The sequence below is a fragment of the Magallana gigas genome, chromosome 3 (genome assembly GCF_963853765.1).
Source record: "Magallana gigas chromosome 3, xbMagGiga1.1, whole genome shotgun sequence".
NCBI classification, from domain to species: Eukaryota; Metazoa; Mollusca; class Bivalvia; order Ostreida; family Ostreidae; genus Magallana; species Magallana gigas.
Window position 1 is genome coordinate 32,157,034 of NC_088855.1, and position 27,827 is coordinate 32,184,860.

Here is a 27,827-nt window from a genome sequence, read left to right on the forward strand (position 1 = left end):
GAAAATATTTTATATTTATTTATTATTTTTTATTCAATCTTCAGTCAATGTATAATACTAGGAAGAAATTCTTGAACATCTACCTTTGATCATACATACACAATTTTTTACTTTAATACATCACCACAATTTCATATCAATAATATTAATGCAGAAATGCTGTCATGATATGTCATAAATATTAAATGCAATTTCATCTTGAAATATATATTAATACTTCATTTTTCACCTCGGGACGATGTTTGTTATTGCACTTATTTCTTCACTCAAAATTATTAAGGAGATAATGTTCATGTTCAGTTATCAAGAAATGAACAAAAATGTATACATATTTTTGAAGGGTCCTTTCATAGAAAGGAATTTTGTAGACAGCATAGTTAATGAGAAGCCCAAATTTTAGGCTGTTTTTATTATAATGTGGACATGATGAATCACTGATAATATGCACAGATATTAACAAGATAATTTTACTTCAAACAATATACTTCAAACAACCTGAGATCAAAGTTTCAAAATTAATTATCATATTTTTGAGGAGGTAATATATGTGGCTTGTCATTCCAATGTCAATAATGTTAGAAATTCATCGACTGAAATTTCAACCATGAAAGCAAATTTCAAAGAAATTTCCCTGCATTTTCATTTACTATAATACCTAATAAGCTCATGTTTAATGAATATGTTTAACCGTCAATAGTCACTTTGAAGAGACTGATATTCAATGAATTGAATGGAATAAAAAGATGGGCGACGCTCATCCTCTATAAATGTATACGTGTACGAGGCAGTATTGCTCTAAAGAGTTGATGAAAGTCCTCCATTTGATTAAAAAAGAAAATAAAACAAAACAGTTATCAATCACTAGACACACATCGACTAGCAATACACAATAGGTGTCCATATAAACATATCTGGAAAGACAATTGAGTATTGTAGACTAGAATGAGGGCGGTCATCATAAGTCATCCCTATCAAAGTCCCAGCCTTCATCATCATCCCCCTCCCCCTCGCTGCTACAGTCCGCGTCATTGTCACTGGAGAGCTCAGGGGTGGGGACATGGATCGGTATAACGATTCCGTCTTCTTCGCTGATAGTGGCCGACAGCCATTCGTTGACGCGCGATACCGCTTGGTCATGGAAGTCCAGATCCTCCAACATGGACTCGGAATGGAGGCGGGATTTCGTCATTGGCTCGATCAATTGAAAGTGTTTTGGCAGATCGGGAGCTGAGGCAGAGCCAGGTAGAGATTTCAATTGCCTGGGGGTTTCCCCATCATCACTGTGACTCTGAGAGACAGAGCCTTCCCCTGAGAAATGCACTGTAGGTAATATGACGTGATGGGATGGAGGAGGTGCAGTATGATTGGACATGAGGAGTTTATTTTTGACTCCAAAGTTGTCAATCATAGATGGCACTGGAAGATCATCCACACTGTCATTATGGTGACTCCACGGAGGTGGAAGAGTATCTCCAGACTGATGGCTCTTGCTATCAGTCTCATCCAAAGCAGTTTGTAACTTAGCAACACAGGCATCCAGACACTTTCCAATCTGATCCGTCTTGAATACGTCAAAGACTGATGTATGCATGTGCCGGGACACTGGAATTAAGGTCATTTCAGGCGAGGCATAGGGAGACCCCGACTCCTTCAGATGACTGTACGAGAGGTTATTCACCCACGTAGGGGCCTCTGCAACCACTGGGGCACTGTCATCAGAGTAAGCAAGTGATGTGGAAAACGGAATAGGATCCCGTGGGAAATTTCTCCACGGGAAAAAAGATTCAGCTGCGGTGCCCACTGGTTCCATTGCCTTAGGCAATTCACCATTGGGCAGTTCACTATTGGTGACTACATCATGTGTTTCAATGTTGGAATGATGGGAAGGTGTCTTCCAAGGTAAGGGAAGTTCCAATGGTGTGACAGTGTTTGGTGTTTCTTCTTCGTTTGCATAGGTGATCGTGGATGGTTCTGACATAGTGTCTCCGTAGGAAAAACTCTCAGATGAGAAGTCAGAAATTTCTGTGTTCTGTTCCACTCCAACAGCTAGTGATAAGAAACAAAACTTTCTCAGTCTACTACTTGATTTCAGTGTGCTTTAATAATTTCTAATACTGTTACAATTCTTTTGTCATGGAAATGATTATCTCATATAAATATTACATGAATTACAATAAATTATGTGTAGAAATATTTTTTTTCAATACATTACATCATTTGCATTCTTTGTTTGATTATGTAGTCTTGAATATGTAATACAAACAAACGAAAAAAAAACCCAACCAAACAAACAAAAAATATTCACAAAAACCCAGCAAAGATATATAAAGAAAAGTTAGATATCACATTGACAGTTAGTAAATGTACAAAATACAAGGTTATATTTTGATGAGTATAGAGACTTTGTTAGAATATCACACAGGTATGTTTTAATTCATTAATATACAAATATTCCAGCATTGGACTAGCACCTGACCCCTCCCCCTTTTTCAATCGATGCTGTCAATGTGTTGGATGTGTTTTAATTGCAAAGACTGTTACTTTTAAATTCAACAAAATCAGTCTTGTATGTTAATTTAACTACAATAAGCTATCGTTGAGAAAGCAGATTTAAATGTGAAATTTCAAAAATGATTGATTGTTCCCCTTCTCACTTTTTTTTCATTTTGGGTCAGGTGCCATCTAGTATATTAGTAAGAAGAAAACAAAATGGACTATATACTGTATATCATCATGCAGATGTGCAGACACAACATAAATACAAAGTTGTTACAATGTGATTAAATGTTTGTTGTATACTGCTAGAAAATATTAAAAGTTGTTCCAAAAGTATCAGCAGAAGCAGACACTTACATGTATATATAATCAGGTTTATAAAACAAACTCAATTACCCTAGATATAGTGAACTGATATTAGTAAAATAAACAATTTACTTAGAAGTACAACAATCTACATGTATTTAGAACTACAAAACAGGGTGACCTAAACATCATGTTAAGCATTAGAAAAAAAAAATTCAAAATTTGTTCCCATGGTCAAGATGATTCAAAATAAATGATAAATGCAACTGAAAAACCATGATTCAGCTAGATTACAAAAGCCCATCACATAACAAACATGCTATAATTAGTCCACACCAGTCACAAGAATTATTTACCATTGTCCAATGGCTGTTTGAATGTAATGGTGACATTTTCAAATTCTTCACTATCTTCACCTGCAAACAAAAGTCAAGAGTAAATATACACTGGTATACATATGCACAAACAAAGTTTAACCCAAGGCGGCTAAAATTAAGTTTTAAAACTGGCATCACACGAATGTAGAGAAAAAACATCTCTATTCAGGGTTTTTTTAATGTAAAGGTACATACCATTGGCTGTTCCTTTTTCCGCTGTATTGCTTCCCCCTCCCACAGGTGGGGATGTCCTGGGTCTCTCCATGACCACTGTTTCCCTGACAACAGGATCTTCCACGCACTTGTATATAATTGGAGATCCCTCTGTGTTCACTGACCCAGACTCCTGTATTACGTATGATAAATGAATTAATATCAAATTATCTACAATCGTCAGCATACATTAAGCATTTAGACATTGCCGCATTTTAAAAATGTTTTGGTTTCTTATGTTTCATAATATTAAAATTAAAATAAAATGCCCATTTGAAACATCTGTGACCAAATTTGATTCTAAAGTCTTTACCTATATATTGTTTTTAATACATACAATATCTTGGCACTTGTAAATTCATACGCAAAAAATTGAATATAACAGAAATTTTATTCTTTGTCATATGTATCAAAAAATAATTTGAAAAAGCAAGACACCAGATGAATAATATTCCACTAAAGAAATTAAAATTCACTGCCCTCAACAATCCATAATCAAATCAAAAGTCGTTATCCAAAAGAATAAACCATTAATTAAAAATAAAGATTTCTTAAGAGTTCAAATCCTATGTGAATACTGACAATGTAACAAATTCCTTCTTAATACAAAGGATAAACCAAACAAAACTCTTACATTTTGATTTGAAGTTTCCAGTTGTTCATTGGCCATGCTCTCTCCACGGAAACCCGAGTTTACAAAGCCCGACGGAGTTCTTCTGTACACATTTGAAGCCCTGTAAACAAGAGAACACAGACGTTAAACCGGGTCAGTCAGTTTTAGATGTCACAGCTACCACAAACTTACGTCTTATGTGGTGAATTGTAACTAACGAAATGTCATCCTCTAGGGCGCATTCTCTCATCCAAAGACCCTGGCCCCCGAAAAAATATACCTTATGAATGCACCTCCCCCTATAAATCACAACTGATGACACTCAAAGTGTCTGTTATTTTGCATATCCCACCAACTTTATATGGCAGCAAGGTCCTGTCCTATTTCCATTTCGAGTCTTTTAATTGCAAGTCTTACTTAAGAGCAAATAAATAATAAAACCTTCAACAATTTTATCAGCCCAAATTGAATCTGAGCATGAGAGTCTGCCCATGGTTCCAGTGCTGATCAAGGTGATAGCATTGATTTCTCTTTCTTTCTTTTTTTCAATTTGCACGAGCTTCTTATATTGCCTATATATCTATCCTTCATGATTTACCACCCTTATCCGAGGGATCAGCAAATCCTGTGTGTTGCATAATATTTTATTTATTACTCAGACCTCTATTGCTCCTAAAATTAGTTCCTATACCCCTTATAACGATTTCTTTTTTTAAACAATATAAAGGTGAATGCTCTCTCTCTCTCTCTCTCTCTCTCTCTCTCTCTCTCTCTCTCTCTCTCTCTCTCTCCTAGAACACATACACCTTTGTACTTTAAAAAAAATCCTTTTACATTTATAGCTTAATTTGTCATCCCAAAAGTGCACGCAGCATTTAATCCATGTTCAAAGAAAACAGACCAGAATAACATCGCTACTCTAGAGCCAGCAAAAACCAGCTACCATTCTGATTAGCTAGCCATCCACAATTTACTTCCTTCTATTGATTAACAATTGCAGTATGAAGTAACCAAAAAATCAAAATCTTCCATTACCTGTCTGTACTCAAAAGGAAGTCTGGCTAAAGAGCTCGAGCACTCTCACAGTCAAAATATCTCAGTACAAATCCTCACAACCCCCGGTGACCCATAAACACATGGGCCATATCAGTCTAAAGTGCGTGGAGACTCAGTGTGTGCTTTTTATATTTGCGCAGTAGATTTGTAACAGGGTTAAGTAATGAATTCTTACCTAACCATGTGTATGTTGAATTTGTCATGGTCTACTGGATAAAGACAACCTTTTACAATCCTCTCTTACATAATTATCTTTCAGGTAGCACAGTTAGATCCCTCCATTTTGACCATGCATTCATAAATTAAGCATATCTTTTTCTTTCAAATTTCAAACCAGATAATGTCCAAAGCCACGAGACAATAACATAGCTTTGAACATATAAGCATTGTCAAAACCATTTTTTCAATTCTTTCAAAATGAATAGATCTGCGGGAGCACCTGAGTGGGTGTTACAAGTTGAATGACTTCTATTGACATACATTTAAACATACTCATGACCCAAGAACCTCTCGTCAGCTGTTTGAAAACGTTAGACTAAAGTATTTAAAATTTCTCAAAATTCTGCTGAACCTATATATGAGTAAGTCTGATAAAATTCCGACACTGAGAGTCATCACCGGATAAGAAGGTAGATAGTATTGACATTTTGGATAAAACCCATTAATCTGCAATTTTTTATTCCTAACTACACAAAGCCAAAGGGGACTTACATGCTTTGTCTATGTAAATTTAAACTGCCCTAGGATGATTAAGAACAAAACAATAACAAAAGAATTTTTTTTTTATCGCTTCGAGCTAGAAAATAAGGCACAATGTACACTGGTAAGGCTTCTTGCAAACTCTTAATCCACCTGATACAATTCTATCAGTGAGATATTTTTAGTTTCTTGGCTAATCCAACTTCGAAGGCTATTAATATTTGAATGGAGGGATTTCTAAGAGCACAATACCAAGTTCCATTAGGTGAAACATAAATGATAACAGATTCTTTTCAATGCCAGCAGCAATCAGTTTTGTAACTCTATTCTGATTTCCAACCGTCAATCAATTTTGCTAAATAAACACTAATTTTATGTACCAGGTAGCCTTCAACTCTATAGCTTCAGCCAAAATCAACATTACAGTTCAAACATGGCTGCCCTGTGCCACCTGACGATATTTTTATTTCTTTGTTCTACCAAGTAACCATGTGTTTATACAATAAAAAAAAAAAACGGAACTTACCCTGTGCTAACAAGAGGCTTTTTCTGGTTGACGTCCACTTCATTGCCGATCTGGTCAAGAGCTTCCGCGACACTGATTGTGTGGTACACCTCCAACACCTTCTTTGCCTTTGTCTGGGGGACTTCTTTGTTGAACAGGGGCTTCAGGTAGTTGTGATTAAAATGCCGGAATCTGTAAATAAAAGGCTCAAGATAAAGGACTTTATCAGGCAAACCCCTAAAAGGGCATTAGGTCACTTTAAGAATGGAGAACTCTGAAATCTGGGAGTGGATCTACAGGTTTTTCCTCCTGTGAATGAAGATCAAATCTGATAAATTTCAACTGAAAGGAGCACTTATAAATTGGTCATCCGTTCATTCAACTTGCTTTCATAACTATAATGTACTTTTTCCCAGTGATTATAGCAAAAGCAATTCCTCCTTCGACTTCCTAAGAAATAAGTACCTGGTACATGCATGGCAATTAAGTTTTTTTTACTTCCTATGTGCCCTGAAAATCTCATTCAAGTTTCACAATCAATATCTCATATAACATAACCACATTCAAAGACACTTATAATAATTTTCACATCAGTAAAAAAGGTTTGACGTACATCCAATGTGATTTGGTTAAAAGAAAACACAATCCAAATATGATTAAGAAGTGTCAAACAAAAGCCCGAAATATGATAAATAAGTATTTCAATCTTTAAAAGCGCATCATATATCAATGGATTCAAAACCAATCTACAACTGATTTTAAAATCATATTGTCTACCTACAAATACACAAAAACTCTATCTCAATATACTCAATAACTGTTCCCACAAGAAACCAAGCACCCAAAACAAATCTTGACCCAAAAATTTTAATTTTGTTTCATAAATTGGTACGTTGCCCATAAAAAAAAGGACCGTTTTGTCAATAACATGACTTGCAAAACCTGCAGCAAGTAAAAGAGAGCCAATCGTTCCCAGCAGGCTTAACAAAGTGAAATTTTACAGCAAACGGAGGAGAATTGATTTTGATTATCACAGAGGATCTTGTAATGACTTGTAAAAAAAACAGAGCCAGAACTAAGTGCACTTCCCAGCGTAGGGAGACAGTTATGTCAGCCTCCACAGCTTGTTATATCACTCCATACAACACTGTATGTGAAGAATTATCCTCCTCCTCCTCTTCCTCCTCCTCTATCATCATCATTAACATTGCCATCATCATCATCATCATCATCATTACCTGGTGTTTTCATTACCAGTATATGCATAACTTACCCATCCATACTCTCTCCGAAAAGTTAACCATAGCAAATCTAGATTGTCTCACATTATCTTCATTATCTCCGGACATTCCCACTGATATAAGTTTAGAAGTGATGAATTTTCTTTCTCTTCTCTCGTGAGAAAACCGTAAGGATGGGAAACTCAAAACCCTTCAGAGGAATTACCACATGATCACCATACAGTTACGCTTCTATTGTTATCCTGTTTTAACCTCGACCATATTCAGCTGACACACAGAATTCAGGACTGAAGGCATACCATTAATTTCCTTCACAAAATAAATTGCAAGAATTTGATATTTTCCTTTCCGTCATGCAATTGTTAGATCAATAATTGCTAGAATAAAGACACACTGACAATTAAGTGGAGAGAGACAAGTGCCTGATATATCTGTCCCTTGTGTGCTAAGAAATGGAAACCCAGCATACTGGGAGAATACTGTCTACTGGTATTAACTAAAATAAGCTGCCAAACAAATTTGGTTTCTAATTGTCATCTTCTAATCCATAAAAGGAATAACTAAAAAAAAAATACCCAGCCATTTTCAGCATTTTAAACTTTATATAATTGTAAAACTATCACTATGTAAAAAATAAACGTGCTCTTGAGCTGACATTGTGACATCCGAAAAGAAAGAGTGTGAAAATTGCTATAAAAATATTTTGATCTTCAACTGCTGAATAGAAGTACAAGTTAGTACATACTTAACTTTTTCGTGGAAATTATATCTCATGAATATTTATACGTATAAGAACACACAAAGTGAGAACATCACCACACATTAAAAGCAATCCGTTCTGTTTGTGTGATCATGCACTTCTACTAAATGTCAAGGACGTAATCGTTTAAAATCAGGGACCTAGTCCGTGACCATTTAATTACATTTAATACAGCCCGATAAGGATTATGATAAAGCTGTTGGACAAGAGGATTAATTTTTCTTACATCTTTTTTTTTTGTTAAGAAAATTAATCTGACATACTTTTGTTGAACCAATAACAACCCCAAGATCTTTATGAGACAATTAATACTAAAGCACACTCAGTTCTGTTATCTGGGATCAGGGTTTAACTAGAAATGATGAAGACTTAATAAGACGACCCAAATTTATAAACCTCCTGATGACCTATATATATATGGACTATAGTGACCAGCTAGCTTACCATCTATCACTTCCCTATCTGGGACCTACAGAAGTAAGCCAATCTAGACAGAAGCCATCATCATAATGGCTGGGTCACAGATTTATGGTCAGTAGACACTGAAGATTAGGAACACACACACACCTACTTCATCTTGTCAAAGTAATTACACAGTTTATCACTCCCCCAAATGGGCACCAGAAGCTGGATGTACTGTGAGTTTACATGGCCACAAAACTAAGCCCCAAACTCCTAGCTATTTTACGACTGTATCAACAGCTGACATTTCATGGGTGATTTAATTTGAATTACAAATAATTATGACTATACTGTACTACTCATTAGGGCGTTATTCAAATATATCCCGAAACAGAAGGCTAATTTGACTTAAACAAGGATAAGTTTATCTTAAGTAAATTGATACATTCATTGTGAAACAATATTAAAAGTCAATCAGTGACAAAACAAAGTGCGTAGTACAACAGGACCTTATGTATCTCGCAATTACTCACTGCTGCAATTTCGTACCATCTCTTAAAGGGGCATCGTCATGATTTTAGTCAAAAATTATTTTTCCTATTTATAATGTTTACAATGTTTCAGTAAGGTATTTACAATACTCAACCAAAATATGAGTGTTACTGTTAGTCATTGTGTTATAAGCGAGATATTGAGCTCACAATTCTATTTTGTGTAAACAAATCTCAGGCCATGTTTTAGTTAAGATTTTGAATGTTAAAGTGAAAATTCCAGTTTTAGACCTAAAATGAAAGTAACAAATGCTAAGAACTGTTTATTTATGTTTTAAACGATTAAGCAGTTAGATAATTTAGAGTGAGCTCTGTATATCCCTGTACAACTGACAGTCAAACTTTTGGTTGATCATTAGAAATGCATCTGTAAACAGTAAATATAAAATTTGACCAAAATCATGACCATGCCCCTTTAATATGTGTGATCGATCACTGATTTTCTAGCTTTACATGAAAAGTTTCTGCTAGCTGACACTCAATAAGTGCAGAGTGCCAGACACTCAATGAATGGAGAGACCCTGGACGCAGCTGTGTGGGATTGATAGTGGTCAATGACGTGAACAAGAAATTGGATTTTTTTATATTACGAACAAAAAAAATGAATAAAAATCAATATCACCTGTGAAATGAAGAGTACTATTTCAATCCATACATTATTATATAAAAATGACTTAGCAATACATCCTCCTACAGTCTACTCTAGATCATGATCTATTGGTCTACCACAGTCTGCTGTAAATGTACACGTATTACTGTACCTGTATGTACAAATAAACCGCAAGTACAGTCAAACTTCATTGTCCCTAACTAGATGAGACTGATTAAAAACTTTGAGATATCTGAGTATTCAAAATATCGAGGGTAAAATACATTAAAAAAATAAGTGGTTGGGACTTACAAATCACTTTGACATATCCACTGTATTCCAGATATCACTGTTCAAGATATATAAGTTCAACTGTATATATCAGTAGACATGCCTTGCCGCCCCCCCCCCCCCTTTTTTTTCTCTGCCACAATAAGTACATACTTAATTACACTTTAATTAACACGAATATAATTAAGACTATAATTAAACAATTAACTTACTTGATACGCATCAGGTTGTGACTGGAATGCTTCGTAATTCCCTCCATCCCTGCCATTATATGGTCAATGAACTGAAAGTCAAAAAAGAGAAATCTCATCAGAGAAACCCTTCCATGATACTGACTCCATTAATCGACAATCCTGGACGGACACTTGTCAAGATATGAAATACCACATACAGCTTCCTTCCATTTTCTATGTATTTTGAAACACTAGACACTATGTCCTTATTTTCTGAATATTTTAGTTTCAGTTTATCGGTTACATTTGTATTCATGCTACACACAAATTAAAAGAAACAAATAATGAATAACAGGAAATATATTTGATAGTGGAGTGAACTAATTTGTCACCAATGATAGGAAATAGAACATAATACTTGGTAAAAATCACTAAAATAGTTTATTTGTACTTTATAGGTTGTGTGACCCAAAAACCATACTTTAGAACGTTTTACTATAATCTAAGTACCATAGTACTAATTGCGACAATTTCTGACCAAACTATATAAAGGTGACATAAACAATAATGATGATGGATGCATACAATCATTCATAAAAAATATGGTCCATTTACTTAACATAATGTATATAATTTAACCTTGTCCTGTAGTTGTGAAAATATATGTACTACAATCATAATTTGACCCTGTCCCATTTCTATAAAACCAGATCATGGGTCAAAGTATGTACGATTTGACCTATTTTACGTAGTAATTCATGTACATTGTTTACAACGACTTCCGTATGTTGAGTAAATTACATTAAAAAAAAAAAAAAGGCTGGAGGACAGTACAACTGTCCAACTCATAATTTCTTTCACAGACTACGAGAACTATAAGGTTCTTTAATTTTCCAAATCCATATGCTTTGTGGACTAAATTTAAAGTTTTTGAAATCTTTTGATAAATCTTCTGAATCACATAATGATTAAAAGGGTTTTTGTCCCCCAAAAGATAACAAAGATGGAAGTCAGCTGATGAAGGGAAAGAAGATGGTTTTAATACTTACAGATTCTTGAATTTTCTCTGTCATTTTTGGGTCATTATCCCCTTCTTTTTTCACTTTGAGGGCATTTACAACAGGTTTAATGGAGATTCCCTGAAAAATTAAAACAGATCTGAACCAGCTCGTCTTCTCAGCTATATATTCACCCCCACATGCATTAATAAGCCAGCTAGCTAGCTACAGCTTCATTGATTTCACACTGCACGGCATTCAGGCATGCTCCGTCACAAGGACGTACTTCCTGTTATCAACCTCAACATCAGCTGAACTTGTACATCGCAAGTGGTAACAACCAACTTTCCTCCCCCCAAAATATGTTTCATACCAGCCCAAAAAATATGACACTAATATACCTGACAAACAAAACAGAAAAAAATTCCACAAACCTGTAAAGTGAAGACACCCTCGCCATTCTTTAGCGATTTATGTCGTCACAACAATATGTATACACCCAAGAAGGAAATGACAATCAAAGAGAGCTTTTGTGATTATAAAGGGAGAGGATCAAGATTCAATTCAAAATACATGTAACACCAAACATAATAACCCCCCTGCCCGCACTGTGATCCCATCACATTTAAAAAGTTTAAATACCTACCCAATGAACGCATTAATGAATTGGAACAGCAGATTAATTGGATTTTGGAATTGAATGACCATTCACTGGGTAAGTGGCCGATTACAATGTAAGTGACCTCAGTGACATCAAAAACGGATTAAACCTACATGGTCAAGGATTACAGAACTTAATATTCATACAGATGGCTTACAAACAAGCGCGGATCAATCCAGGGGAGGGGTTGGAGGAGTCATGGAGTCCAGAATATTCTGCATCCCCCCCCCCTTTGAAAATTAAGTTATCGAAATAAGCCTCCAAACCTCTATGACAAACAAAATTAACACTCAGACCCCCCCCCCCCTCACCCCCCAAAAAAAATCCAATTTCCTATGTCAAAGCATGAGTAGTACATTTTGTCACATTGAAGCATAAGATAAATTACTGTATATGCGTATTCCAAAAAATTGAATACATGACAATAAATATAGCTAGAGCCAAAAAGATTTGCCTCCAACACAATTCAAATTATTTAAAACGAACTTGAATTTATAATGCTGTCATTGAGCAAATATATTCTGTGAGTATTGCCAACTTCAGAGCAAACACTCCACACACTGACTGACACAGTAACTTACTTATATCTCAGGTCACATTTATCATTTATTTACAATAAGTAAGGGCAGATTGCATGATGTCCAATTTACTAAATCATCTAATAACTATTAATACTTAAAGAATAAACATGTTACTGTACTGTATTGGCATGCAGACAAATGCTCCCTGCACAGATATTGAGACAAAAACAATTACTCAAATTTGTTTTACAATCATAATTCATTACCGCCTTTCTGAGGGTGCTTTGAAAGGTCATCAGTTATAGGCAATTTAGTTATTTTTCTGGTTACCCAAGCTCCTGTGTAATTCATGGCAATTACCGAGCTCAGGGTGGGAAGTCGGTGGCACTGCTTAATCAGAAAAACGGAGGCTAGTGCTGCATCATCTACATAATGATCAATGCTCTAGAGTACATGTACTTACTAAGAGACTTGGTTGGTATAAGGGGTCAAGTCTAACTGAAAATCCTCAGTTATCTGCCCAATACTTAGCAGCACCACATTGAGCCTGAAATTAGCTAGTTTATAACACTTTATAAGCTGACTTTTCGACTTAAGTACTATATGGAATAATGACAGCATTGCTTGCATAACTCAGACATCTTTTGTCTACGTGCAGAAAATAACAGTTACGGTACATAAGGTATTCTATCACGTACCATGCTTTGTTTGTGTAGTTGACATCTTATTTCTTATGCTTACCGGTACTCATACATATTAATTTAATATTATTTGTATTTTGTCATTTACCGGTAACTTGTTTACATATCTGCATAAAAAATGAAGCTTTTGCTTTGCAAGTTCCTTGCTGGATCATAATGTTTAGAACATTAGCAGTACATGTATTCCAAGAATAAGATATTTAGATTTTCTCATTATAGATTCCCATAACATATTTGTTTTCATTCTTGTCAATATATTTCTTTGGGTAAAATGGGGCCAATTGACATGAAAATGTTGGACTAGATCTCTTTATAAAATCGACAAAAACTGACGGAAATTGAAAATTAGGACAGAGTACAATCTAGCGAGATCCCCTTACAAATTAAATAGAGGTCAAATTTAAAGCCCTTTAATAGTACTGCTGAAATTAAATTAAACACCAATATACATATGCTAGAATTGAAAACACATACTGGTATAAACACGAATAACCAAAAACATTAGAAATTTTTAAGTTTTTATAATTTCATTACAACTTGCAAAAAAAATATTGGGATCATAATAAAAAATAGTTAACTAGCTGGCATCGTTATGGCAAGTCAGTTTAAGCCAATGCGCTACTCAAAGAACAACACATGCCACCCTTCAATAACTATTCACATTGATGTGTTGTTTCTTGAAAAAGATTTACATTCATCATTAAGTCATAAATTGCAAAATCATAAATGATCATATTCATTCTCACTCTCCTATAATTCAAACAAGTAAGGTAATAACATGTTTACTTGACCCAGAAAAACCCCATGCGGTAAAACCAGCCAGGAGACACTTGACAGATGCAATGAGCCAATAACCTTGTGAAGATCAACAAATTAATCAATTCTAATATTTTATTCAAATTATTATTTTGTTGCTTAAAATTGCTAAATATTTTAAGACGGTAGTATAATTGCTCACTTTTGTATATCACTAGGGCGTGAAAGGAAGGCGAGACCCCTCCGAAATTTTACAACTCAATATTCTCTGGTACATGCAACTAAAACAATAATCATGTGCAGGGAAAAGTCGTGTATTAAATTGAATGAAACCGTGCAGTCATTTCAAAATATCTTTTACTACAAAATTATCTCTAAAAATCATTCCACATGGATGGAAAATATCACCTGCATGCATCTAAAAAAAATTCTACGGATTTCAAACAAATATATGCCAACTTAGCTTTATCAACTGTAACACAAATTTCTTTACAAATTACTCTGACTTGTACCAGGTATTGAGGGTATGCCCCAATCTGCCTTAATTAACATAACTTTGACAATTGTTGATACAAAATATAAGCAAAGCGCGATTGAACTCTCAGTGCAGTGATTCAAAATAATCTACCCCTAAATGCCAATAAAAATTCTATGCCTCAATTCTCTATGCAAAATAAACAAATAGGAATATCTGTAATGATACATTAGAATCAATACCGATTAAAAGAAGAGAAAATCAGACCTGATAGAAATTTACGTCCTGCCGTTCTTCCTTGCGTAGTGTATTGTATTGAGCTGAGCGAAACCAAAACAAACTGGAATAAACTACTCTATCATTCCACATCAATAGTCTTTATAGAAACTACAACTCACAGTTCTGATGATTGACAGCTCGGGTCTCTTTAAATACCCCTCAAATTTCTCAAAAAAGACTCAATTTGGAAATCAATGTAGAAATTATATATACATGTATAATATCAAACACATCAACAAGCTATTTTTCTGTTAATGACCCCTAAAATATCTGTTGTCATATACATGAACCAGGAAAATACATCATCTCTGAACACCTATCATGTACTTACAGATATTAGTATTTTCACAGCATTTCCTCAGTATTCCCCACTTCTAGACATGCAGTGCTTATATAAATACTGGACGCTGTTATATGATCGCTGAGCAACTTGTTTATCGCCTTATATTTAACACCAAAAAAACACAAACTGTTAAAAAATCAAACTACATGTACGTCAGAGGTATATAGGCTTTCAGAGTGAGTTAATTATCTTGAACATCTCTATAGATTTCGTTGCCTGCACATTGACATAAGCAAGATGCCTGGGTTGTAACAGCTAACATAATTGGAGATGAGTTTTCCTATAGAGCAGGCCTATCTAGAACACCTTGAACAACAAGGGCGAAATCACCAAGTATCTATTCAAACAAGTGCTTAAAGAACAAAAAAGAAACTGAAACATAAAACATTAGACGGCTGATGTTGCCTATTTCTTCCATGCTTTAGTGCACTCAAAAACAACATTTCAAAAAAACATAAACATCTCTAAGTAGCCTAGTTCTTGTTGACCGAGAAAGCACACACCCCTTTGCAGTTTTCACATTTGTCAATTAGGAACTAATTACCAATAACCTAAAAATATTGATACTTAGTCTACCAGTCATTACATGTATGTCCAGGTAATCACGATCTCCATGACTTATGAAGCATTGAACCTTAATTATATAAGCCTGCTCCAAGTTTTTCCAGCACATATATCAATTAGTGTCTAATTAGTATGTTCAGAAAACAAGTACCGGGTATATGTATATCTGTACTTCAGTCATTAAAATTTTCTCCCAACAAATTAAGATTGGATAGGAAAACTTCAGCTTTCTCCCATCAAATGCAAACTAAGACATTCGTTAACAAGCATGCACCAAATTATCCATATTTTAAATTCACTATTGAAACATGCTGATAGCAATAGCTTTAATTGCTGTATGCCACATACAATTTTTGCTATGCTTTGTCAAATACTTTGTTGGCTATATATGCTATGTCACATACTATTCTAGCAATAATATATAAAATAGTATGATACATGTTCCTATGTCAACTACCTATATGTATGTATGCTATATACAACATACTATGCTATTTATTGAATTGTTGAAGTGCCAGAGTAAATAATACACTGAGTTTACTAATTTTAAGTTAGTGACCAATGAAATCATATCTACAATAAACTATAATTTGATATTGCTCTTCAATGACAATTAATTTCGTAGATCAGCTCAACAACAAAGTCCACGAAAATTGGTTTTCAATGAATATTTATGAAACCACAGCATTATTTACACCTCCGTAAATCTAATTTGATGGTCATGGCCATTTTTAGACTACATAAATCCCCTTAAAAAGAAAAGCTTTATGTAAATTAAGATAAACTGTAGATTCCTAATTAAATGCTAGGAATTAAAATCTGCATAAAATCTCCAGAAGCAGCCCTTGCTGATTTCAAAATCTCACTTTTATTTTTCATACAGTTTTGAACTTTATATAACATAAAATTGATGCTCATGATTTTATATTCTCGCGATTTGATACAAAACAGTGGAATTGCGGAATTAAGTACTATCATAAAATAAGGAATTTACGGTAGGAAAACATTTAAATTTTAAAGTGAAAGTAAATAAATTTTCTTTATAAAACGATAATTTAAAGATAACAAATATTTTTTTTAAAAATATGAAGTGAATCAATAGTTAATTTGTTGAATACTGAGCCCCCATAGTAAATTGCCGAATATCAATATTCTGCGTTTTACTCACCTGCACAAACACGGTGAAAAATACGATGACAATGGTTGCCGTCACAAAGAGCTTCTTTTCCGGAACTAGCTCTTCCTCCAATGAAAGCGCTAAACAGAATGCAATGCCACCTCGAAGTCCGCCAAAGGCCATGATGAACTGGTCAATACCAGTCAGCTTCACCAGGCGACGCCGATTTAGAATCCACGATAAAAACATGACTCCTGTAGAGACAACAAATTAACAGGTATCACTGAAGATTACAAACATGGATGGAATTGGCTGAGCTAACTTAGAATCAATTACTGTCTGGCTACAATTACCCTCTTACGTTGTTTTCCCCTATAAATAGGTAATATCATTGGTTCAATTTTAGACTTAATTGTTTTTGTTATATCCATTTATACATAACAAAATGTATGGGTGATTTGTGTATCACAATGATAAACCACACGTCCACAACATCGCTAAATATGTGTAATAAACAGGGTCTCACATCCTGTTTGTTAGAATATATATTTTGCACCAAATGTATGACAGGAACTATGACCAACAACAAAAATCATTCTGTTTCCAGATATCAAATATCAATCTTGATTTTTCAACTATGAACTTTTCTCGAAACAATTTGTAACTTTTTGTTACATTCTTAGCTTTTGTTTCACTAAAAACAATTACACTAGGTATAATTTATCTATTTGACATATTTATGACCAAATCATCAATACTGACCCTGCATTGATTAATTTATTTGAAAACGCAGAGAATCTCGTAAAATATTAATGCTCAATGTCATGATACAGGACCAGTTTTTAATAGAAATGGAATTATATTTATCATAGATCATTTTGTCTTGCTGAAATTTCATACTTCTACCATTAATAACAAAGAATAAGCGTATTAATCATATATATACCTAGGACTCTGAATACCAGACAGAAGAGAAGGGCAAAGAAGATGAAAGACAGGTTCCAGTCCAAGGTGTCCACTATAGCCGACAGCCCTAGGAACATGAAGATGATGGTCTCGCTGATATTGGCCAACATTTTCATGAAGTAGCGAATGCTGGTGCGAGTGGAACGCGAGACGTTGGCTTCCAAGTAATGACGCAGTACAATGCCACCAAAGGATAATCTGTTGGGAAATTGACAAAAGCTGGGATAATAACTGATGTTACAAAACGTATTAGCGAGAAAAAAAAAGGAAAGAAATCTGTCATGTTTTTAATGACAATATCTAACACTTAAGAGGTTTTTTTTTGTGACAGAACACGTAATTTTACAAATTGACAAAGAATAACATTACGTCAAAATGTCTTTTTAACAATTTTAATAACAGAATGTTAGATCCTGACTGTTTTTTCATAAAAACTGACATTGCTGATTTTTAATTAACAAAAAAGAATACAAAATTTATCATTATCATCACATCCTTTTCAGAGAAAATCTTAATGACAGATGAAACACATTTCTAGAAAGAACGACCTAAATCTTGTTGTTTCATTACAAAAACATCTTTTTTTTTCATCTTTGATTAGTCATTTGTAAAGCCCTTAATGACAGATTTCTGCAGAAACTATGTCAATATCAGATTTTTGGATCATAGTACATGTAACAATGCTGAAATTGTGACTGCGGAAAAGAATATTCAGTGAGACGCAGATTATTTTCTTTAATACGTACGCCAGTATACTGGACAAGTGACACATTTCAGCAGTGAGGTACATTAGGTAACCGATGACAAACACAAAGAGAGGTTCGATGACTTTAACATGCTCCGTATACTTGGTGATGAATCCTCCGAAGAAACCAAAGAGAATGCCGATGAGTGTTCCTCCTATCGCAATGATGAAGAAGGAACCCAGTCCCGTTACTATATCGATGGACTGGATGTTGGACTCTCCGATTTCAATGAATCCCTCAAACATGTGGTACAGCACCTGTAGAAACATTTGTTGTAGTGTTTGAAATCCGAAACTATCAAAACAGCAACAATTATGTAATATATGACATCAAGTCTTGATGTAAACAAAATGTCTCTTCATTCTACACACCTGCAAGAATTATGTCATATATTGATATCATTTTTTGGGGTAAATACCTCCGCTAACATTAATTATATAATTCAACAAAATTTAGTGCACTCCTCTTTAAGTGATTTGCTTTACCATATATGTATACTACTGTAACTGAAACTAAGTTTCTGTCATTATTTGCTTTGTATACCGGTAATATCATTCCCAAAAGTCTTATAAACTTATCTGTTAGAAAGGATCATATGTGTATCACAAAATCAAAAACTGGTCATCCATGGAACCTCGCTATTATAAAACATTTTTATTTAACTGTACAAGTAACTTACCACAGTCACACCATCATTCAGCAGTGATTCACCAAACACAATGATGTAAAGCATCTGATTCACATGGATTTCCTCAAACACAGAGAGGACCGCAACTGGATCCACAGCCGAAATGAGGCTGCTGAAGATGAAGCAGTCCAAGATGCTGATGGTCCTCCCGAACCAGCCCAGGAGAGAGATGCCATATAGGCAGGCAGCGATGAGGCCAGCACTGATACAGGTGTTGATAAAGGCCAACAATAGGATCGTGCCCAGGTTATCAAAAAATGCCCGCACGGGCATGAAGTAGCCCGCATCGAAGATGATGGGAGGAAGAAGGTAGATGAAGAAGACATCTGCATTCAGGACATACTCGTCTGTGTTTGCAATGTTGGTGAAGTGGAGAAGAGCCCCCACAACGAGGCCCATGACAACGAGGAGACAACTCTCTGGAATTACTGTAGGGAGCTTGGAATTCAAATGGAATGCTGCACAAAGAAACAAAAACATTATCAGAACATGTCATATTGATTGAAAAAAATGCATGTAAAAAGATCTTTAAATCTTCTTTAAAAACTGTTTCGATTAAGATGCATCAACACCCTTTTTCTTGAGAACCTTGACATCAGACACTTCTGATTGCAACCATGCTCAGAGATAATGGATTTTATCCATGGTTTTGTATAACTTTATTTATCAACATTTACCAACAAAATAAAAAAATGACAACGTAAAAACCCTTCAAATAACCATGAGTCAGGTTGCAAAAATCCTATCCTTATTTCCCTTCAGACGTATCTGTTACACCTGCTTCTTGTCAATATCAGGATTCAATGTGTAAAAGTTAATTCAACAGAGGGGGTATACAATACAATGTATATGCTTTTTATGCTCAGTAATGTGTTTTCCATTCTTTCAATATAAAATGGTGAAAACTAAATGGAAAAAGAGCTTGGATTTGGAGAAATTTCACCCCAAAAAATTGAAATAAGTAACTTTCTTGAAGTCCTGCATGCATTTCTCTGATACAGTTTTAGCTATTGGGATCTATGTGTATACATCTTTTGCAAACAGTTATGTCAGCAAAAAAAATCTCATCTTGATATAGTAACTATATCCCGGCAATATCTGGCAGCATCTCGACAGTGACTGTTATCCAACAACATCGTCCAGGATCTAGCCTTGGCTTGTCCTACATACAGTATCTGTTTATTAGGGAATTCTGGCAAGGATTATCAATACATAACCACCAATCTGACAGATGCAGCACTAATGGCGTGAAAATCTGGTCACTGCTCTCTGACCTTATAATTAAAGTACAGGAGCCCAAGGGAAAATCAGGACAACTGACCAGATAAAAAATGGACAAAATATATGGATGGTTGACCAAGCGCCAAGGTCAAAACCTGAATACTGTCCCAACACAGGTGTTTATATATGACAAAAGGTTTTATTAATGCTTGACCTGAACTGTTTACGGTCACATGAACTCTGTTTACATACCCTAGTAAAATGGTTTTATAAATTAACTATAGAAACTCCAAATGTATATGTTACAAAACACAGAAAATTGACTTTGCAACACTTTTGTTTACCAGATTCATTTACCAGTTGAGAAATCATAGAGCAATATTGATTGAACCTGTAGTATTAACAAAATCTATCCTCGAAGCATTTATAAAGTACAGTACATCTGCACTCTTGTTGATCTGAGAATCATTGTGGATGAACATGAACCCAAGCAAAGATTCACTCAGAATTTGAGGATTAGACGAGATATTAGCATAGAATTTAAAATATTTACACCAAGAATTCCATGAAAACTTAAAAACATAACATTGCTGAATTTGAAGCATGCACTTAACCCAAAAAATAAAATCTGGTTTCAAAAGTTGGTTGCGTAAAGTATCTAAAAAAATTTACAATACAAGAAGAGCTGATCTTCAAAAAACAAATTTGCTGATGAGTGAATAATGTGCATGTTTCTCTGTGGAGGAGAAGAATATTAAAGAGAAAAATTACCGGTATATTAAAACAGAATCAGAAATTTGCATCACATTACACATTGTAACAGTTATATTAATTAAGAATTTATTTAATGAGAGACAGGTCAAACTTGTGGAAATAATTCTTTTCAATGAAAAATTAATAAGTACCAGTATATGTGCCCTATAGAATAAGAAACACATTTTTTAAAAAGATGTCTCAGAAAATTATACCTTTAAAAAATATCCAAAATTCAACAAAGAATTTACACCTTATTATACTAAACTTTCATATTCACTGAGGTAAAGCAAAAGTAAGTGCTGATGCATTAATGTAGGCATATAAAGTTTATGCAGAAAAATTCCATGCATCAAACACGTCTTCTGCAAGTGCTTATAGATTTATATACCATCCAATCAACACCTCTCCAACCCTAAACACACAGGATGAAAATTAACAACATGAAGGACAACAATTTTGGGCCAATAAATATATAATAAAAAGAAAAAAAAAACTCTGTGATGTTTTATTAACAATTTCTGTGTCAATATCCGTGTTATTTCGGGCCTATATTGACGTCAGTGGATGATCAGTGATTGAATTTAGACACTGTGCGTCTTGCAGCTTCGTTCAACATGTTAACACCTAGAGAACTGCAGATTCCGTGGCAGTGACTGCTATTAAAACTTATCTAGCCAGTTAATATGGATATCAGAATTAGTCTGCTTATTCACAGCTCAGAATACTACTTAGCTTATGTTTATGCCAATTTTTAATAATAATACTTGTCAGATATGCCTTCTATCTGAAACCTCTTATGATTAAAGGGCAATAACTCTTATACTTTTGTTTGAAAACCTGGTACATGTACTCGTGCATTGGTTTTGGCTTAAAATACTGGTGCTTCAGGCAAAGACTTTGATAATGTACTCTTGGAATTTCCATTGACTCTTTTTTTCTCTTGTTTATTCCCAGTAAAACACAAAGAGGTAATGCTATGCCTGCAATTCATCGCAATAAAAAACCCTTGATTACAAACACTGGCATATGGGATTAGGCTGGAGAGGTTCCATCTCACAGCTCATCAGATTGTCTACGCTCTGAATTTGATAAATTCCTCCAATTTGGTTCATGTAACGTAACTGGAGTCATTTCTCTTGCGTTTTGACTAAAAGGGTTATATTTCAATTTTTTTAAAGGACACCCTCCAGTGACTTACTGTCTGTACATCTGAAAATTTTTCATAACTAAATTGTTAATTGTATACCTTTTGATGCTCTACAGGCATTAGCAATGTCTTATATAACCCAATAAATTAAATAGACATGGAACACAATAAGGGAGAATGCATTGTTTTATGTGACAACCCATTAACTTCTTTAATTAAATTGCAGACACATATATAAGCTGGGATCATCAATAATACATTTGGGCATGCAGACACTGTGCTTTTGATCGGCAGTTCTTCTATTGCACAATGATATAACAGATCTCATGTCAGCATCTGATGATATGAGTGGGTGGTTATAGAGGTCAGCACCAAGGGTACCATCTGCATGTCAAAACAGACCAGCTTGTCTGCATTTGGCTCTAGAGCCTTGATCCCTTGCTGCGTCTGCACCAAAGAACATGGATTTTAGTGCCAGCTAGGAGCTCTAATATGGCTCCATTACACCTGCACTTTAGAATTTTGATACCTCCTGACAATTTTCCCTTACTTCTCTCAAATCCTCTGAAAAATGCATTGTCTTCTGCATTATTTTGATACATTAAGCATCGACAAAAAACACAACTCACAAAATGTGCTACATGTAGTCACTAAAGCACATATTCTCTTTCAACTCACTCTGAACAGAGAATGAGGGGGTGGCCCAGAACCCAAACTAAAATATTTCACAACAACAAGGTTATACTGTACTGGTATTATGTGATTACCAAGGACATGCATGCACCTGTGATTTTTTGAGATCATTTGAGGGAGGCATGATATTTAGGTTCTTTAATTTGTCTACGACATGAAATTTGACTTTCCAATATCTAGGCCAACTTTGGTCAGAAATGTCTAAAAATATACCCAGTAATTATGTTATAAATGATCAAGCGTCAAATTCATCAGCAATATGAAGTTGTGTACACTAACGCATTTATTCTGAGAAGTGAGAAGGCAACTACCTCAGCAAAATTAATTTAATTCATATCAGTATTGACAAGTCTATGGGTGATATATGACGGAGTAAAGAAGGATATGATATCGGAGGCAGAAATTATACATGTAGACTGTAAAACTTGTAGACATTAAATAGGTTGTTAAACAGACATACAGTGATACTGTACAATATAACCTGTCCTAGCCAATTAATACAGATATAAGACTGAACAAAGCACAAAAATATAAAACAGACATAGCTTACCATAGACTGAGATTTCAGCTGACAAACATAATTATTACCAAAAACAGATTTAGTCTATTAAATTTCTATTAACAAACCCCTTGATGATTAAATGTGGATGCAGGTGTGTATACTTTAATATGTAAATTAATATGTTTATCTTTTATATATTGAATATATTGACATGTTTGTAGACTGAGTTTTTTTTTAAGTTTTCAGGCTCCATGTATAATCTAGCTTTGTCAGCACTTAACATTAATCAACCTACTGTCAAGGCAAAACTGTGCTGCAATACTTAATATTTAGAACTGAAATATTAATTAAAATGCTGTTATAGATTATTGCATGAACTCCTATGGCAGAGTCCGAAATAGCCAACATATCCTTCCTCCCTTAGAGGGAATAATAATTTACTCATCACGGTTTTTATAGGGAAGATGAACTGGGATGGGGGAAGTCTGTCGATCATTTCTCATTCAGAATTATTATTCATAATGATCTATCCACATACAGGTAATACTGGTCTACACCCTTGTAACCTCTCAGTACTTGCGTAACAGCTTGGGAGTAGGGCGGTGTACGTCTATTGGTGATGCAAGTGGGCCATTAGCAAAGCATATTTACATAAAAGCTGGTTGGTGACACACAAGTTTACCAGTGATGTAACATAGGGGTGTAGATGCGTATTGAACACATCGTTGGGCCGATTATACTAACTAACAAGTCATGGATACTGTACTATGTCAGAGGAGAAAGACGGGATAGGGTAGAGATATAGACCCAAAGATGGAGTCCTAATTCCTAACAAATCAGCAACTGGCCGTTACTTAAGCCTTTTGGTTCACTAAAGTGCAAGTAGAGTCAACATCCACTCAACTACAATGTTTATATATTCCTCCGATAATATTTATCTTAAATCGAATTACAACCAGGGTGAATGAATATGCATAGTAATTGAAATTCAACAAGTTTCTTGTCAGTATGTAGGCGAATTTTCATGAAAAATTTTTGGGGGGTAAATTTTGTTGTTGTCTTCTTGTGCTTACACAGTGAACTCATTTGACATGCAGATACTAAAGGTAAACTAAGCCAAGTCACCTCCTTGATAACATAAAGCTGTTTGTACAAACAAAACATAAGGGGTGTAACACTTATATCTAAACATTTTCACACCAGTCAGATTATCAAGTAAGGAACTTTATAAACATATACGCAAATTCTTGGAAAGCACCTCCGTTTTAATAGATGAATTTCAGAAATTAGCGAAACCTGTTAGATGCATTACTGTACTTTTCATCGAATGATTTATATAGACTTAAGTCTCCAAGAAAATGGATAAAAAATCTTTAAATATTTATCACGGATATCTGATGTTTTATCCCCAAGTCAAATAAAAACATGGAAGTCTACTCCTACACATTTCTATATGGTATCACTCCAGGCTAGATTTTCTCTGGTCTCTGGGGTAAAATTATCAATTGTTACACAGTCTGCCATAAGTTGGCTAAACGCATTAACACACAGGAAAAAAAGGACTTGCTGATTCACACATTAAATGGTTATAGTATGTTCTCAGAGCATCCTACACATCATGTATTCTGTAACAATTCTATCTATATTTTTCCCATTCAAAGTCTGATGAAACTATAATTAGGACGATCCCCAAATGTCAAGTATCAAAATGGTCTGAATCATCAAATGTCTTTTTTCTATTATGGTAATTTCCTCTTTTATTATGAATATTTCATTGGTTTCAGAATTTCATCTTTCAAAAGAAGCAAGTTTTTTCTGTGTTTCTTTCATATATCTTTTTCTTTGAAGTTAGCTTTTTAACTGAACAATCATTATGACCAAATTTCAGTCAAAAGACTTGAATTTTCTGTCCAACAAATTGATCAATTTATTAGCCCATTTCTTCATGTCAAATATATTGGTTGACTTTTAACCTACCAAATTCATCTACGCTATCATATATACTTGTGAAATTTTGTATAGACAGCTGTTTACAGTTCATATTTATCAAACACTGCATTCTTGTATTACTCAGGAACAGGTTGAGGGCATAGCTCGCAAAAGCTAGCTCGGAAGATAACGGGTGAAAAAGATATTGGATTTTAACAAGTAGATGATCTCACACATTCTCCAAAGAGTCAATGGTTCCAAATTCTTCACAACAAAGAGCAAAATATCAATGTTTTTGTAATAAAAAGCTAATTCATTCTTTATAACAAAGACTTTCTGCCTTACAACAACTGATGAAAAAGCATTAAACAGGTTTGGACCAATCGCCCGAATGGGATATTATAGCCCGTTTGGGATATGATAATCCAAATGGGAAATAAATTTCAAGTGCAAAGAATAAAAAAATTTGGATTTTGAAATGTTTGATATAAATCCGCATTAATGTGTATCAAATGCAACAACTTTTGGTAATGAAGGTTTTCCATATGTCTATAGTTTGTAAGATTGACCCCCAAGAAGTTTTGGATATACTGAGGGATCAATCTCCGTAATAGTACGGTTACATAAAAAGTTGTTTACCAAAAATTGTTGCATTTCATCTATTCTTATGCGGATTTATATAAAAACAATTAAAATCAAAACTTTTTATCGTTTGCACTTTAAATGTATGTCCCATTTGGGCTATTATATCCCAAACGGGTCATTATAGCCCTGGTGGATGTTGCTATTGTGCACATAATTTTTGTTTATGTGCATGAACTATTTTCTTTAAATATTGATTTTGTATGAGAATGATTTATAGTTAAATTGAGTCGGGCATATTCAAAACCTATTCTCTTTTGAGAAGTGGACAGGCATAGCCTAGGCCATGCTTGTCCACTTCTCAAAAGAGAATAATTCCAAACTTAATATTCTTGATTTGGATGAAGGGGTCAAATATTATTGCAAATGTTTGCAGACGGTGATTCTGTCAATGCAAGAACAGAAAGTTTTACAACAAAAAAGAATATCTTAGGTCTGTCTATATATAGGTCTAAAAACCATGAGTATTTGTTTCATTTCAGAATAATGGGCTAATCAGTAAAATCGATACAGCCTCTTGATTGAATACGCACCTATTTTGGCTAACGCCACGATCAGGATCCAGAGACAAATGACTAGGGGTAGCTCCACCCTCTCAAAATCAAACACCACCAGTTTGTACCGTTCTGTCCCATTGTTGTGTCCCCCTGCCGCCGCCTCTGATGAGGCTAGGATCCTCGCCGGCGCCAACAGCAGCACACAGCTGATCGCTAATCCGAACAAAGCTTTCCAATTCATGTTTCAATGAAATCCACTTCAAATATGTGGAAATTCGTCAAAATGTTGCTCGATATCACAGTTGACCCACTCTAGAGACATAGTTCACCCTCCATTTTGATAAAAATTGAATAGTTTTTCAGCTTTTAACTCCGTACATGTACCTAGTCTATCGCCGTCACCGCATCGTCTACTTTCCTTTCGGATGTTCACTATTGCTATGACCCGCACCTTGGATCCGGTCGAGCTTGCGCAGTGACGATTTGCATAATTAGCCACGTGGTGATAAATTTCCTCCCAAGGCAATACATTGTACAAGTAGGAACCAAAAAGGCACCAAAATTAGTGCATATGATAATACGTTATGTTAAGAACTATGGAACATGAAATGACAATAATGAACTTGTTATTACACGAGTATGACTGGAACAGAAAAAATGTGGCTACATAAAGCAAAGATTAAAACAAACTAAAAAAAAAAAGACAGAGAAAAATGAAAACAACAATCAAACGATGGTCACGCCAACATAAACGATTCTTCATAGTTAAAATAATTTTCAAAGCTTAAATTCCTATATGTACGATTATGCTATTTCTGGCGCATCGTCAAATGAATTATTGATTAACATTAATGCAAGTAATGTGAATTATACATTATTGATGAATGCAAATTAAGATATTTTCAATAAACTAAGTCCTGTAAAAATACTTCCTGGGTAAAACTGATGGATCATATCTTTAATTTTTCGCATGAAACATTCCCTGCGGTGCAACATTCTGACATTATTTACAACGCATTACGAGAGATTTCGTCAGCGATCTTTATCTTAGACAAAGAGTTGATACCAGATAGGTGAAGGATTAAAGAAAAAAAAAATGATTTAACAAAAGGATTCATCTGGCAGCTTGTGTATTTTTTGTCATTAAATTGATACATCATCTTAGAGAGATATACCAGTATTCTCTCTGAAATTCACATAAACAATAATTGTCAATAAAATATATCTAAATTAATAAAACGCATGGACCGAGTTAATCAATAAAGCAAATTTCAGGAAGTGAAAATAATCATACGATTACGATACATGTACATGTGTAATCTTAGAAAAAGAATCTAAAAGAACCGAGAACCA

At 34.6% G+C, this 27,827-nt stretch overlaps 1 protein-coding gene across 1 annotated transcript; it reads right to left on the reverse strand.

Annotated features, from left to right (window-relative positions):
• Nucleotides 1–26,932, reverse strand: LOC105326487 (probable Na(+)/H(+) antiporter nhx-9). Its single transcript, XM_011426556.4, has 12 exons — nucleotides 26,511–26,932; nucleotides 19,079–19,545; nucleotides 18,400–18,656; nucleotides 17,634–17,851; nucleotides 16,739–16,941; nucleotides 11,322–11,411; nucleotides 10,312–10,382; nucleotides 6,287–6,457; nucleotides 4,027–4,126; nucleotides 3,375–3,525; nucleotides 3,159–3,218; nucleotides 1–2,046 (listed from the first exon to the last, which is right to left on the reverse strand). The coding sequence occupies exons 1-12, from the start codon at nucleotides 26,713–26,715 to the stop codon at nucleotides 956–958; spliced, it is 3,084 nt and encodes a 1,027-aa protein (XP_011424858.3). The 5' UTR covers nucleotides 26,716–26,932; the 3' UTR covers nucleotides 1–955.
• Between the last annotated feature and the right edge of the window lie 895 nt (nucleotides 26,933–27,827).